The 15,262-nt window shown below is 58.6% G+C and overlaps 1 protein-coding gene across 2 annotated transcripts in view; it reads left to right on the top strand.

Annotated features, from left to right (window-relative positions):
* The first annotated feature begins 5 nt into the window (after nucleotides 1-5).
* Nucleotides 6-15,262, top strand: part of PRPF39 (pre-mRNA processing factor 39) — a 32,967-nt gene continuing 17,710 nt past the window's right edge. Inside the window, exons 1-4 of one of the 2 annotated variants that reach the window (XM_069950941.1) lie at nucleotides 6-191; nucleotides 11,346-11,676; nucleotides 14,047-14,172; nucleotides 14,754-14,872. In XM_069950941.1, coding sequence (XP_069807042.1) covers nucleotides 11,371-11,676; nucleotides 14,047-14,172; nucleotides 14,754-14,872 — 551 coding nt within the window. In that variant the 5' untranslated portion in view covers nucleotides 6-191; nucleotides 11,346-11,370. Of the gene's footprint in view, nucleotides 196-11,345; nucleotides 11,677-14,046; nucleotides 14,173-14,753; nucleotides 14,873-15,262 lie in introns of both variants that reach the window. The other variant, XM_069950940.1, reaches the window with a different exon arrangement.

Here is a 15,262-nt window from a genome sequence, read left to right as displayed (position 1 = left end):
CCCCGACGTTACGCACGGACGTCAGTGCTGCGTGCTCTCGTCTGGCGGAGCGGCCCTTTCTGGCGGCGTGTTCCTGGCTCGTTCCCGCATCGGCGCCCGCTCTGAGGAGACTTCCCGCCCCTGGATGTGAGACGTGAGGCGGGTGTGATAGAGACAAGCCCCGGGGACGGGGAGAAGCGCTGCCGCCGCTGGTGGGTGAGTCAGGAGGGAAAATGGCGGGAGGCGCGGGCAGGGCCGGGAGTGCGGGAGTCCGGTGTGGCGCCATCCGAGCCGCGGGGCTGGGGACGGTAACATACGGGGCGCCCCCCACGGGAGACACGGACCCCCCCCCCCCACAGGAGACACGGCCCCCCCCCCCCCACAGGAGACACGGCAAAACACACACACACACGGGAGACACGGCACCCCCCCCCCCCCCCCCACACACACACACACACACGGGAGACACGGCACCCCCCCCCCCATGGGAGACACGGCACCCCCCCCCCCATGGGAGACACGACACTGACCCCCACGGGAGACACGACACCCCACAGGATACACGGCACAACCCCCCCCTCCCCCACAGAACATAGGGGAGGATATGCCCCACACACACATACACAGACAGGAGACACAGGTCCTCCAGGGGAGATATCAGTAAGGTTACACCCTGTATATACCAGGATACAGGGGGGGGGGGTATCAGTAAAGTTACAACCTGTATATACCAGGATACAGCGGGGGTATCAGTAAGGTTACACCCTGTATATACCAGGATACAGGGGGCGTATCGGTAAGGTTACAACCTGTATATACCAGGATACAGCGGGGGTATCGGTAAGGTTACACCCTGTATATACCAGGATACAGGAGGGGTATCGGTAAGGTTACACCCTGTATATACCAGGATACAGGGGGGGGATCAGTAAGGTTACACCCTGTATATACCAGGATACAGGGGGGGGATCAGTAAGGTTACACCCTGTATATACCAGGATACAGGGGGGGGATCAGTAAGGTTACACCCTGTATATACCAGGATACAGGGGGGGGGGGGGATCAGTAAGGTTACACCCTGTATATACCAGGATACAGGGGGGGGATCGGTAAGGTTACACCCTGTATATACCAGGATACAGGGGGGGGATCAGTAAGGTTACACCCTGTATATACCAGGATACAGGGGGGGAATCAGTAAGGTTACACCCTGTATATACCAGGATACAGGGGGGGGTATCAGTAAGGTTACACCCTGTATATACCAGGATACAGGGGGGGGGGTATCAGTAAGGTTACACCCTGTATATACCAGGATACAGGGGGGGGGGTATCAGTAAAGTTACAACCTGTATATACCAGGATACAGCGGGGGTATCAGTAAGGTTACACCCTGTATATACCAGGATACAGGGGGGGGTATCAGTAAGGTTACACCCTGTATATACCAGGATACAGGGGGGGATCAGTAAGGTTACACCCTGTATATACCAGGATACAGGGGGGGGTATCGGTAAGGTTACACCCTGTATATACCAGGATACAGGGGGCGTATCAGTAAGGTTACAACCTGTATATACCAGGATACAGCGGGGGTATCGGTAAGGTTACACCCTGTATATACCAGGATACAGGAGGGGTATCGGTAAGGTTACACCCTGTATATACCAGGATACGGGGGGGGGGGGATCAGTAAGATTACACCCTGTATATACCAGGATACGGGGGGGGTATCGGTAAGGTTACACCCTGTATATACCAGGATACGGGGGGGGGATCAGTAAGATTACACCCTGTATATACCAGGATACAGGGGGGGGGGATCAGTAAGGTTACACCCTGTATATACCAGGATACAGGAGGGGTATCGGTAAGGTTACACCCTGTATATACCAGGATACGGGGGGGGGGTATCGGTAAGGTTACACCCTGTATATACCAGGATACAGGAGGGGTATCGGTAGGGCTGGGCGGTATACCGCAAAAATACCGATACCGTCACTGGCGTCGGTTAACAGACCTCAACTTAGCCAGGACGGTATCTGCGGTATTTTTGTATTTTTTCTGCTGCTCCTCCAGCTCGGACATGCCGGCGTCACTGCACACACAGCACAATAACTTGTGCAGGGACGCCGGTATCAGAGCGGGAGGTGGAGGAGCAGCAGGGTCCAGGTGACAAAGCCGCCTGCAGCCGAGCGCCCTCACCACTTCCCTCCCCACCCGTCCAGGCCCCATCCCGCCGCACCTGTCCGTCCATGCGCCCACCCGTCAAGTCCGGTCCCGTCCGGCATCCCTGCACACACAGCATTGCCCTCCCCGCCCCGCTCGGACGGGACTTGTGCCGGGAAGTGAGGTGCAGGTCGGTCAGGCATTCCGCCTAACAGCCGCGGCTGACCAGCTGTACATATCACGTCCCGTCGCCCCGGCCACACATGCAGGTCCCGGTCTCTGGAGGAGGCTGCAGAGACTGTAATGGTGATAGCGTCCTGCGGGCCCTGGAGCTGAACACGGGATCTGCATCCCCCGATCCCGCTCTACAGCTCCAGTAATGGCAGCGACGCTATCACCATTACAGTCTCTGCAGCCTCCTCCAGAGACCGGGACCTGCATGTGTGGCCGGGAGGGGAACCTGTGTGCCTGAATAAGAGGAGGGCAAAGTCCCCCTGTGTCCCCCCAGTCCCCCTGTGTCCCCCCCAGCTGCCCTGTGTCCCCCCCAGCTGCTCCAGTCCCCCTGTGTCCCCCCCAGCTGCTCCAGTCCCCCTGTGCCCCCCCCCCAGCTGCTCCAGTCCCCCCCAGCTGCTCCAGTCCCCCTGTGTCCCCCCCAGCTGCTCCAGTCCCCCTGTGTCCCCCCAGCTGCTCCAGTCCCCCTGTGTCCCCCCCCAGCTGCTCCAGTCCCCCTGTGTCCCCCCCAGCTGCCCCAGTCCCCCTGGTGTCTGCGCCAGTCCCCCTGTGTCCCCCCCCAGCTGCCCCAGTCCCCCTGTGTCCCCCCCCCCCCCCAGCTGCCCCAGTCCCCCTGTGTCCCCCCCCCAGCTGCCCCAGTCCCCCTGTGTCCCCCCCCCAGCTGCCCCAGTCCCCCTGTGTCCCCCCCCCAGCTGCCCCAGTCCCCCTGTGTCCCCCCCCAGCTGCCCCAGTCCCCCTGTGTCCCCCCCCCCGCTGCCCCAGTCCCCCTGTGTCCCCCCCCCGCTGCCCCAGTCCCCCTGTGTCCCCCCCCCAGCTGCCCCAGTCCCCCTGTGTCCCCCCCCCCAGCTGCCCCAGTCCCCCTGTGTCCCCCCCCCAGCTGCCCCAGTCCCCCTGTGTCCCCCCCCCCAGCTGCCCTAGTCCCCCTGTGTCCCCCCCAGCTGCTCTAGTCCCCCTGTGTCCCCCCCAGCTGCTCTAGTCCCCCTGTGTCCCCCCAGCTGCTCTAGTCCCCCTGTGTCCCCCCCAGCTGCTCTAGTCCCCCTGTGTCCCCCCCAGCTGCCCTGTATGTCCCCCCCCCAGCTGCTCCAGTCCCCCTGTGTCCCCCCCCCCCAGCTGCTCCAGTCCCCCTGTGTCCCCCCCCCCAGCTGCCCTAGTCCCCCTGTGTCCCCCCCAGCTGCTCTAGTCCCCCTGTGTCCCCCCAGCTGCTCTAGTCCCCCTGTGTCCCCCCCAGCTGCTCTAGTCCCCCTGTGTCCCCCCCAGCTGCCCTGTGTGTCCCCCCCAGCTGCTCCAGTCCCCCTGTGTCCCCCCCCAGCTGCTCCAGTCCCCCTGTGTCCCCCCCCAGCTGCTCTAGTCCCCCTGTGTCCCCCCCAGCTGCTCTAGTCCCCCTGTGTCCCCCCAGCTGCTCTAGTCCCCCTGTGTCTCCCCCAGCTGCTCTAGTCCCCCTGTGTCCCCCCCCAGCTGCTCCAGTCGCCCTGTGTCCCCCCCCCAGCTGCTCCAGTCGCCCTGTGTCCCCCCCCAGCTGCTCCAGTCCCCCTGTGTCCCCCCCCAGCTGCTCCAGTCCCCCTGTGTCCCCCCCCCAGCTGCTCCAGTCCCCCTGTGTCCCCCCCAGCTGCTCCAGTCCCCCCTGTGCCCCCCCCCCAGCTGCTCCAGTCCCCCTGTGTCCCCCCCCAGCTGCTCCAGTCCCCCTGTGTCCCCCCCCAGCTGCTCCAGTCCCCCTGTGTCCCCCCCCCAGCTGCTCCAGTCCTTCTGTGTCCCCCCCCCAGCTGCTCCAGTCCTTCTGTGTCCCCCCCCCCGCTGCTCCAGTCCTTCTGTGTCCCCCCCCCAGCTGCTCCAGTCCCCCTGTGTCCCCCCCCAGCTGCTCCAGTCCCCCTGTGTCCCCCCCCCAGCTGCTCCAGTCCCCCTGTGTCCCCCCCCCAGCTGCTCCAGTCCCCCTGTGCCCCCCCCCAGCTGCTCCAGTCCCCCTGTGTCCCCCCCAGCTGCTCCAGTCCCCCTGTGCCCCCCCCGCTGCTCCAGTCCCCCTGTGCCCCCCCCAGCTGCTCCAGTCCCCCTGTGTCCCCCCCCCAGCTGCTCCAGTCCCCCTGTGCCCCCCCCAGCTGCTCCAGTCCCCCCCAGCTGCTCCAGTCCCCCTGTGTCCCCCCCCTGCTGCTCCAGTCCCCCTGTGTCCCCCCCCAGCTGCTCCAGTCCCCCTGTGTCCCCCCCAGCTGCTCCAGTCCCCCTGTGTCCCCCCCAGCTGCTCCAGTCCCCCTGTGTCCCCCTCCCAGCTGCTCCAGTCCCCCTGTGTCCCCCCCCAGCTGCTCCCGTCCCCCTGTGTCCCCCCCCCAGCTGCTCCAGTCCCCCTGTGCCCCCCCCAGCTGCTCCAGTCCCCCTGTGTCCCCCCCCCAGCTGCTCCAGTCCCCCTGTGTCCCCCCCCAGCTGCTCCAGTCCCCCTGTGCCCCCCCCCAGCTGCTCCAGTCCCCCTGTGTCCCCCCCCAGCTGCTCCAGTCCCCCTGTGTCCCCCCCCCAGCTGCTCCAGTCCCCCTGTGTCCCCCCCCCAGCTGCTCCAGTCCCCCTGTGTCCCCCCCCCAGCTGCTCCAGTCCCCCTGTGTCCCCCCCCCAGCTGCTCCAGTCCCCCTGTGTCCCCCCCCCAGCTGCTCCAGTCCCCCTGTGTCCCCCCCCCAGCTGCTCCAGTCCCCCCCCAGCTACTCCAGTCCCCCTGTGTGTCCCCCAGCTGCTCCAGTCCCCCTGTGTGTCCCCCAGCTGCTCCAGTCCCCCTGTGTCCCCCCCCCAGCTGCTCCAGTCCCCCTGTGTCCCCCCCCCAGCTGCTCCAGTCCCCCTGTGCCCCCCCCCCCAGCTGCTCCAGTCCCCCTGTGTCCCCCCCCCAGCTGCTCCAGTCCCCCTGTGCCCCCCCCCAGCTGCTCCAGTCCCCCTGTGCCCCCCCCCAGCTGCTCCAGTCCCCCTGTGTCCCCCCCAGCTGCTCCAGTCCCCCTGTGCCCCCCCAGCTGCTCCAGTCCCCCTGTGTCCCCCCCCCAGCTGCTCCAGTCCCCCTGTGTCCCCCCCCCAGCTGCTCCAGTCCCCCTGTGTCCCCCCCCAGCTGCTCCAGTCCCCCTGTGTCCCCCCCCCAGCTGCTCCAGTCCCCCTGTGTCCCCCCCCAGCTGCTCCAGTCCCCCTGTGTCCCCCCCAGCTGCTCCAGTCCCCCTGTGTCCCCCCCCCAGCTGCTCCAGTCCCCCTGTGTCCCCCCCCAGCTGCTCCAGTCCCCCTGTGTCCCCCCCCAGCTGCTCCAGTCCCCCTGTGTCCCCCCCCAGCTGCTCCAGTCCCCCTGTGTCCCCCCCCCCAGCTGCTCCAGTCCCCCTGTGTCCCCCCCCAGCTGCTCCAGTCCCCCTGTGTCCCCCCCCCCCAGCTGCTCCAGTCCCCCTGTGTCCCCCCCCCAGCTGCTCCAGTCCCCCTGTGTCCCCCCCCAGCTGCTCCAGTCCCCCTGTGTCCCCCCCCCAGCTGCTCCAGTCCCCCTGTGTCCCCCCCCCGCTGCTCCAGTCCCCCTGTGTCCCCCCCCCCCAGCTGCTCCAGTCCCCCTGTGTCCCCCCCCCAGCTGCTCCAGTCCCCCTGTGTCCCCCCCCCAGCTGCTCCAGTCCCCCTGTGTCCCCCCCCAGCTGCTCCAGTCCCCCTGTGTCCCCCCCCAGCTGCTCCAGTCCCCCTGTGCCCCCCCCAGCTGCTCCAGTCCCCGTGTCCCCCCCCAGCTGCTCCAGTCCCCCTGTGTCCCCCCCAGCTGCTCCAGTCCCCCTGTGTCCCCCCCAGCTGCTCCAGTCCCCCTGTGTCCCCCCCCCAGCTGCTCCAGTCCCCCTGTGTCCCCCCCCCCCAGCTGCTCTAGTCCCCCTGTGTCCCCCCCCCCCAGCTGCTCCAGTCCCCCTGTGTCCCCCCCCCAGCTGCTCCAGTCCCCGTGTCCCCCCCCCCCAGCTGTTCTAGTCCCCGTGTCCCCCCCCAGCTGCTCCAGTCCCCCTGTGTCCCCCCCCAGCTGCTCCAGTCCCCCTGTGTCCCCCCCCAGCTGCTCCAGTCCCCCTGTGTCCCCCCCCCAGCTGCTCCAGTCCCCCTGTGTCCCCCCCCCCCAGCTGCTCCAGTCCCCCTGTGTCCCCCCCCCCCAGCTGCTCCAGTCCCCCTGTGTCCCCCCCCCCAGCTGCTCCAGTCCCCCTGTGTCCCCCCCCCAGCTGCTCCAGTCCCCCTGTGTCCCCCCCCCCAGCTGCTCCAGTCCCCCTGTGTCCCCCCCCCCCCCCAGCTGCTTCAGTCCCCCTGTGTCCCCCCCCCAGCTGCTCCAGTCCCCCTGTGTCCCCCCCCCCAGCTGCTCCAGTCCCCCTGTGTCCCCCCCCCAGCTGCTCTAGTCCCCCTGTGTCCCCCCCCCAGCTGCTCTAGTCCCCCTGTGTCCCCCCCCCCCAGCTGCTCTAGTCCCCCTGTGTCCCCCCCCAGCTGCTCTAGTCCCCCTGTGTCCCCCCCCAGCTGCTCTAGTCCCCCTGTGTCCCCCCCCCAGCTGCTCTAGTCCCCCTGTGTCCCCCCCAGCTGCTCTAGTCCCCCTGTGTCCCCCCCCAGCTGCTCTAGTCCCCCTGTGTCCCCCCCCAGCTGCTCTAGTCCCCCTGTGTCCCCCCCAGCTGCCCCAGTCCCCCTGTGCCCCCCCCCCCCCCCGTCTGACCCAGTCCCCCTGTCACCCCCAGTCTGCCCCAGTCACCCCCTGCCTGCCCCAGACTACCTTCAGTCACCCCCTGCCTGCCCCAGTCCCCCTGTGTCCCCCCCCTGCCCCAGTCCCCCTGGTGTCTGCTCCAGTCCTCCCTAGCTGCCCCAGTCCCCCTGTGTCTCCCCCAGTCCCCCCCCCCAGCTGCCCAGTCCCCCCCCCCAGCTGCCCCAGTCCCCCCCCCCAGCTGCCCCAGTCCCCCCCCCCAGCTGCCCCAGTCCCCCCCCCCCAGCTGCCCCAGTCCCCCTGTGTCCCCCCCCCCCCAGCTTCCCCAGTCCCCCTGTGTCCCCCCCCCCAGCTTCCCCAGTCCCCTGGTGTCTGCCCCAGTCCCCCTGTGTCCCCCCCAGCTTCCCCAGTCCCCTGGTGTCTGCCCCAGTCCCCCAGTGTCCCCCCCAGCTGCCCCAGTCCCCCTGTGTCCCCCCAGCTGCCCCAGTCCCCTGGTGTCTGCTCAAGTCCCCCTGTGTCCCCCCCAGCTGCCCCAGTCCCCTGGTGTCTGCTCCAGTCCCCCTGTGTCCTCCCAGCTGCCCCAGTCCCCCTGTGTTTGCCCCAGTCCCCCATTAGTCACCCCCAGTCTGCCCCAGCCCCCCTTCAGTCAACTCCTGTCCCAGTCCCCCTTCAGTCAACCTCGGTTTGCTTCAGTCCCCCCCCAGTTTGCCCGAGTCACCCGCAGCTCCCTCAGTTTCCCCCAGTCACCCCTCATCTTTACCTGTACTACTACACCCCTCATCTATACCTGTATTAATACTACACCCCTCATCTTTACTTGTATTACTACACCCATCTTTACCTGTACTGCTACTACACCCCTCATCTTTACCTGTACTACTACAGCACACATCGATATCTGTATTACTAATCCTCCTCATCTGTACTACTAAAACACCCCTCATCTTTACCTGTACTACTACTACACCCCTTATCCACTATACCTCCACTACTACACCCTACCTAGATGGAGGCACAAAGAAGATCTCCTATACTATATGGGGACACAGAGGGGGCTTGTCTACTACATGGGGAGCAATGTTACGCTGGGAAGCAATACAGTTGTTGTCTCAAACGTCATTAAAATAGTATCTGACGCTGCAGGGAGAAAAATGTTCTGTTTATTAAGCAAAAAGAAAAAAAATCGAGATTTAAATTGAGAATAGTCAAAAAAATTTTTTAAAAAATCGAGACTTTATTTTTTGGCCATATCGCCCAGCTCTAGTTACAGCTCTATATTGTTACTGAGGGGACTGCAGGTCCCAGCATGCACCTCCCTGTATAATACACTCCTATCCGCCTGCCATCACTATGTGCCCCCTGTAAAGCTACACACCCCTATCCGCCCCCCCTGTATAGTCATAAGCCCCTATCTGCCCCCCCTGTATAGTCATACATTCCTGTCCGGCCCCCTGTTTAGTCATACGCCCCTATCCGCTCCCCTATGTATAGTCATACGCCCCTGTCCACCCCCCGTATAATCATACACCCCTGTCCGCCCCCCCCCCCCCCCCGTATAGTCATACACCCCTGTCCGCCCCCCCGTATAGTCATACACCCCTGTCCGCCCCCCCGTATAGTCATACACCCCTGTCCGCCCCCCCGTATAGTCATACACCCCTGTCCGCCCCCCCGTATAGTCATACACCCCTGTCCGCCCCCCCGTATAGTCATACACCCCTGTCCGCCCCCCCGTATAGTCATACACCCCTGTCCGCCCCCCCGTATAGTCATACACCCCTGTCCGCCCCCCCCGTATAGTCATACACCCCTGTCCGCCCCCCCGTATAGTCATACACCCCTGTCCGCCCCCCCGTATAGTCATACACCCCTGTCCGCCCCTCTTATAATCATACGCCCCTGTCCTCCCCCCGTATAGTCATACACCCCTGTCCGCCCCCCTATGTATAGTCATATGCCCCTATCTGCCCCCCCGTATAGTCATACACCCCTGTCCGCCCCCCACGTATAGTCACACACCCCCATCCGCGCTCCCTGTATAGTCACACACCCCTATCCGCCCCCCCCCGTATAGTCACACACCCCTATCCGCCCCCCCCTGTATAGTCACACACCCCTATCCGCCCCCCCCTGTATAGTCACACACGCCTATCCGCCCCCCCCTGTATAGTCACACACCCCTATCCGCCCCCCCTGTATAGTCACACACCCCCTATCCGCCCCCCCTGTATAGTCACACACCCCTATCCGCCCCCCCCTGTATAGTCATACACCCCTGTCCGCCCCCCCCTGTTTAGTCATACACCCCTATCCGCCCTCCCTGTTTAGTCATACACCCCTATCCGCCCCCTATCCCTATGCGCTGCCTGTATAGTCCTGTAACCCGATCCCAACCTCCTGTATAGTAATACACCCCAATCCATCCCCCCCATATAGTCATACACACCTATCCCTCTGTGACCTGTGTATACCCTGTAGAGGCTGTATACCTGTATATACACATGTCCAGGTCTCTGCTGAGACCCCTAATAATGACAAATAATAATAATGATAATAGACTAACCATGGGTTGCTGCTCAGTGAGTTCTTTTTTACATTTTTGAATCAAAATATCGCCAGTTTGGCACGGCAAGTGGGTGTGGTTTGCAAAAAAGGGGTGTGTCATAATTATCGTTCAATTATCGTTACCGCGGCTACATGTGCGATAAACCGCGATATTGATTTAGGCCAATATCGCCCAGCCCTAGGTATCGGTAAGGTTACACCCTGTATATACCAGGATACAGGGGGGGGATCGGTAAGGTTACACCCTGTATATACCAGGATACAGGGGGGGGATCAGTAAGGTTACACCCTGTATATACCAGGATACAGGGGGGGGATCAGTAAGGTTACACCCTGTATATACCAGGATACAGGGGGGGGGATCAGTAAGGTTACACCCTGTATATACCAGGATACGGGGGCGTATCGGTAAGGTTACACCCTGTATATACCAGGATACAGGGGGGGTATCAGTAAGGTTACACCCTGTATATACCAGGATACAGGGGGGGATCGGTAAGGTTACACCCTGTATATACCAGGATACAGGGGGGGAATCAGTAAGGTTACACCCTGTATATACCAGGATACAGGGGGCGTATCGGTAAGGTTACACCCTGTATATACCAGGATACAGGGGGGGGGGGATCAGTAAGGTTACACCCTGTATATACCAGGATACAGGGGGGGGGGGATCAGTAAGGTTACACCCTGTATATACCAGGATACAGGGGGGGATCAGTAAGGTTACACCCTGTATATACCAGGATACAGGGGGGGGGATCAGTAAGGTTACACCCTGTATATACCAGGATACGGGGGCGTATCGGTAAGGTTACACCCTGTATATACCAGGATACAGGGGGCGTATCGGTAAGGTTACACCCTGTATATACCAGGATACAGGGGGGGATCAGTAAGGTTACACCCTGTATATACCAGGATACAGGGGGGGGGATCAGTAAGGTTACACCCTGTATATACCAGGATACGGGGGCGTATCGGTAAGGTTACACCCTGTATATACCAGGATACAGGGGGGGTATCGGTAAGGTTACACCCTGTATATACCAGGATACAGGGGGGGTATCAGTAAGGTTACACCCTGTATATACCAGGATACAGGGGGGGTATCGGTAAGGTTACACCCTGTATATACCAGGATACAGGGGGGGTATCAGTAAGGTTACACCCTGTATATACCAGGATACAGGGGGGGATCGGTAAGGTTACACCCTGTATATACCAGGATAAAGGGGGGGAATCAGTAAGGTTACACCCTGTATATACCAGGATACAGGGGGGGGGATCAGTAAGGTTACACCCTGTATATACCAGGATACAGGGGGGGGGATCAGTAAGGTTACACCCTGTATATACCAGGATACAGGGGGCGTATCGGTAAGGTTACACCCTGTATATACCAGGATACGGGGGCGTATCGGTAAGGTTACACCCTGTATATACCAGGATACAAGGGGGGGGGGATCAGTAAGGTTACACCCTGTATATACCAGGATACGGGGGCGTATCGGTAAGGTTACACCCTGTATATACCAGGATACGGGGGCGTATCGGTAAGGTTACACCCTGTATATACCAGGATACAGGGGGGGGGGATCAGTAAGGTTACACCCTGTATATACCAGGATACGGGGGCGTATCGGTAAGGTTACACCCTGTATATACCAGGATACGGGGGCGTATCGGTAAGGTTACACCCTGTATATACCAGGATACGGGGGCGTATCGGTAAGGTTTATATGTGCTTTGTTTTCCGTCCTGTCAGGTCAGAGATATCGCATTGTGCCAAGATGCCGGACCCAAAGCTGGATCCTAGTGCTGTGACCCAGAATCCAGAGAAGAAAGCGGAGGCCCCTGCAGAGGCCTCACAGCCTAATAAAGATACTAAGGATATATTAGAAGTGACTGCGATGGAGCAATCTCCAGAACAAGATGCCACCAATGAAGTGGAGGAAGCTGCGGAACCCCCTGAGAAGGTGGCACAGGAGGCCGAGCCGCCTCTTCCCCCAGAGTTTGACAAGTATTGGAAGGCCGTGGAGGCCAATCCGGAGGAGTTCACCACATGGACCTACCTGCTGCATTACATAGAACAAGAGGTGAGTAGCCGTGTGGAAGTTAGTTCTGTTTTACCATCTCCTTTGTTCTTGTAGTCGGCAGTGTGGCCTTGTGTCACTGTATAGACGTCTCGTTGTCATCGTTTCCCCTATGACGGGATTGGTTTCCGCCATGGCTAGTACTTGTTCCTCACACCTGCCCTTTGGCCATGCTGTGTGTTATACTAGAGTAGTGGAGCATGTATAATGTTAGACACTGGCCTGTCAGGGTCACCTACCAATCTGCAGTAAATGTTATAAGGTTCATTCTCTCCCTAATTCTCCATGGCTCCAGCATGATGGGACGTGACGTCTGTTTCTTCCCGCATTGATGATGACGTATACACCTGTGCTCCATGTAATGCTGGGTTATATGTGAGTGTCAGCTCGGAGACCAGTGATTGGCTGTGGCGGTCACATGACTACATCAATGCTGCAGTAAATGGGTTGTACAGGCATGCCGGTACACGGTGTCCGCTAGCTGTGACAAAGGGGAAATACATAGGAGTGAGAACTGACTGAACGGAATAGAGAAAAGAAAGGGAAACAATCGTTATAACATACTGCTAGAGCACAGGGGTCGTACTCCTGGCTAGGGATGCACGATGCACCGAAAAATCGATACTATCGATTTTCGGGGCAAAAAAAACGGTTCGATACCAGGATTTCCTGGTATCGATACTTTATGTTAAACTGCAAAATAGCGTAGTTTAACATATAGTGCCGAGAACATGACAGGCGGCTACCTGAGCGCCTGTCATGTTCTCTCTGTGCCACCCCTGCGAACACAGACCCGGGACCCTGCGCGCTCACTCGGGCCCAGATCATCCACCTACCATGCAGCTGCCGCCGGCAAATTTTAGGTTGCCGCTCCTGCCTCTGACATCGCCAGCCCCGGAACTTGTGTGTGTCACTGCGGGTCCTATGGGCTAAGATGAGGACCTTCCCCCAACCCCCCCCCCCCCCTTCACAGGCACCGAGCATGAGACACAGCTGGGCCGGTGAGTGTCTGACAAGGGCAGAGGGGCAGCACAGGGTCGGCGGCAGGAGAGGGAGGAGAGCGGCTGAGAGCGGCACGGTCCGGGGGAGGCCAGGAGATCTGACAGGAGGTAGCTGTGAGGCCGGGCCGTCAGGACATCCCCGGGGCCGGCATCAGCAATGTGGGGGGTGAACAAAACGTCGGCCTGGCTGCGACTGTGAAGGGAAGTGGGAGGGGGGCGGTAGCCTGCACATTACTCTGCCGCCCGAATCCAGCTGGAATAGTGCAATTACAACCCCCATCATCCCCCCTGATAGCTGAAGTGTGTTACATGACTACAGTTCCCAACATCCCCCTGATAGCTGAAGTGTGTGTTACATGACTACAACCCCCACCATCCCCCTGATAGCTGAAGTGTGTTACATGACTACAGTTCCCATCATCCCCCCTGATAGCTGAAGTGTTATTGTGCATATTATAAGATTATCACCTTCCTGATGACGCACGGTAAATGGTGCAAGCGGAGAAACCACCAAATTCACTACCACATAAAAACGTGCTACTAAATAAAACTACAGATCACCCCATAGCCATGTTAAGAATCAGAATAGGGCTATTTTTTTAAGAACATTTATTTTAAAAAATGGAAACTTTATTTATAAAGTAATATGGTTCGTACAGACCTGACAGTCGGGGGGATCTCTACTCTTGTGTTTTTTAAAAAAAATATATAATTTATTAAGTATTGAATTGGTATCGAGCATTGAAAAAAAAAAGTTGGTATTGGTATCAAACTCAAAATTCTGTTATCGTGACATCACTACTCCTGGCCCTCCAGCTTTTGCAGAACTACAATTCCCATCATGCCTAGGGAGCTAAAACTTAGGCTGTCCAGGCATGATGGGAGTTGTAGTTTTGTGAGAGCTGGAAGGTTTTCCATCTGTACAATTACACAATATGGAGGCTGCACTATGGTGCCCGTCACCTCTACAGTTCTCTTCTTTTGAATGAAGATGTTAGAGTTCAAGTCTCAATGGATGGAGGGGAAGCCGCTGCACATGGAACTGTCAGGAACTGTCCAGAGCAGGAGAGGTTTTCTATGGGGATTTGCTGCTGCTCTGGACAGTTCCTGACATGGACAGAGGTGGCAGCAGAGAGCACTGTGTCAGACTGGAGAGAATACACCCCTTCCTGCAGGACATACAGCAGCTGATAAGTACTGGACGACTGGAGATTATTATATAGAAGTCATTTATAAATCTATATAACTTTCTGATACCAGATGATATGATAGAAAACGCATTTCTCCGGAGTTCCCCTTCGATGATATTGTCTTAGTGTTATGAATACGTGTTTTGCCTTTGACCCATGTGACGAGCTCCTCTTGTTTCTAGAATCACATATACGCTGCCCGCCGTGTGTTTGACATGTTTCTGGCCCGCTATCCCTATTGTTACGGCTACTGGAAGAAGTATGCGGATCTGGAGAAGCGGAGTAATAACGTCATGGAGGCTGATGAGGTAATTGTGCTGTCAGGCTGACACTCCATGGACACATGCTCGGGGCCGCTCTCACAGCAGGATTATAATGCAGCATTTGTCACTAAGCGTGACATTTGTCCTAATATCTCCTTTCTTTGTTGACAGGTGCCTTTACTCTCCACAGTTTGTCAAGCTGTGCAGTGCAAGCCAATATTACACTGCAGCTTAACACGTAGGGCAGGGCTCTCTGTCATTCCTTGTGTGGTGACTTAGCTTTAAGCATTGCTGGTTTACATTTTGCTACTTGTTTATTGAATTTGTGGTCAGACACTGTGAATGAGAATCTAATGGGTCTGTGCCTTATGGTCTGTACCCCAAAGCCAGCCCTCAGCTCCTGCTAAGAATACAGCTGCGCATTGAAGATCAAGACTCTCTGCAAGTGGAGCTCAGAACATAAGCCATGTTCTATCCAGCCTCCACTTCAATGGTAATGGCAGATTTTCACTGAAATTCCAAATACTTAGCCTTTGTAAGGTTGACCGGCTTCTTCTTCCTCCTTTTGGCATGAGAGATGTATCATTCTCCTTGGTGTATCTTCTCTCTTTTATCTTGATGTCTAGGTTTATCGTAGAGGAATTCAGGCTATTACCTTAAGTGTTGACCTTTGGATACATTATCTCCAATTCTTAAAAGAGACTTTAGATCCTGCTGATCCGGAGACGGCCAACACTATGAGAGGGTGAGTTACTCAGCGGCTCCCTGTGGAGCGGTGTATTCCTCTGTCACTGCTCACCATGTAACGCTGATCCGTAGTGTAGTGGTGTATGCGGGGAAAGGTCCAGCTGCACAGTATAAGATATTCAGTCTTTGTTCATTGCTCTAACTCCACACAAACACAGGAAAGACAAAGGCCGATGCGTTTTGGGCTGTGACTCCTGGCCCCTCCTCGTGGTGTGTGCGCGTGCATATATCCTTAGATATTTTGGATCACACTTAATTTCCTTCTGCATTCTAGAAGCTTAAGGCAGTACTTCATCGAATATATATATATATATATATATATATATATATATATATATATATATATATATATATATAATTATTTTTTTTTTTTCTAATCAACTGGTTT

This window comes from Dendropsophus ebraccatus, chromosome 13 (assembly GCF_027789765.1).
Source record: "Dendropsophus ebraccatus isolate aDenEbr1 chromosome 13, aDenEbr1.pat, whole genome shotgun sequence".
Taxonomy (NCBI): domain Eukaryota; kingdom Metazoa; phylum Chordata; class Amphibia; order Anura; family Hylidae; genus Dendropsophus; species Dendropsophus ebraccatus.
This window is presented reverse-complemented; position numbering and strand designations above follow the sequence as displayed.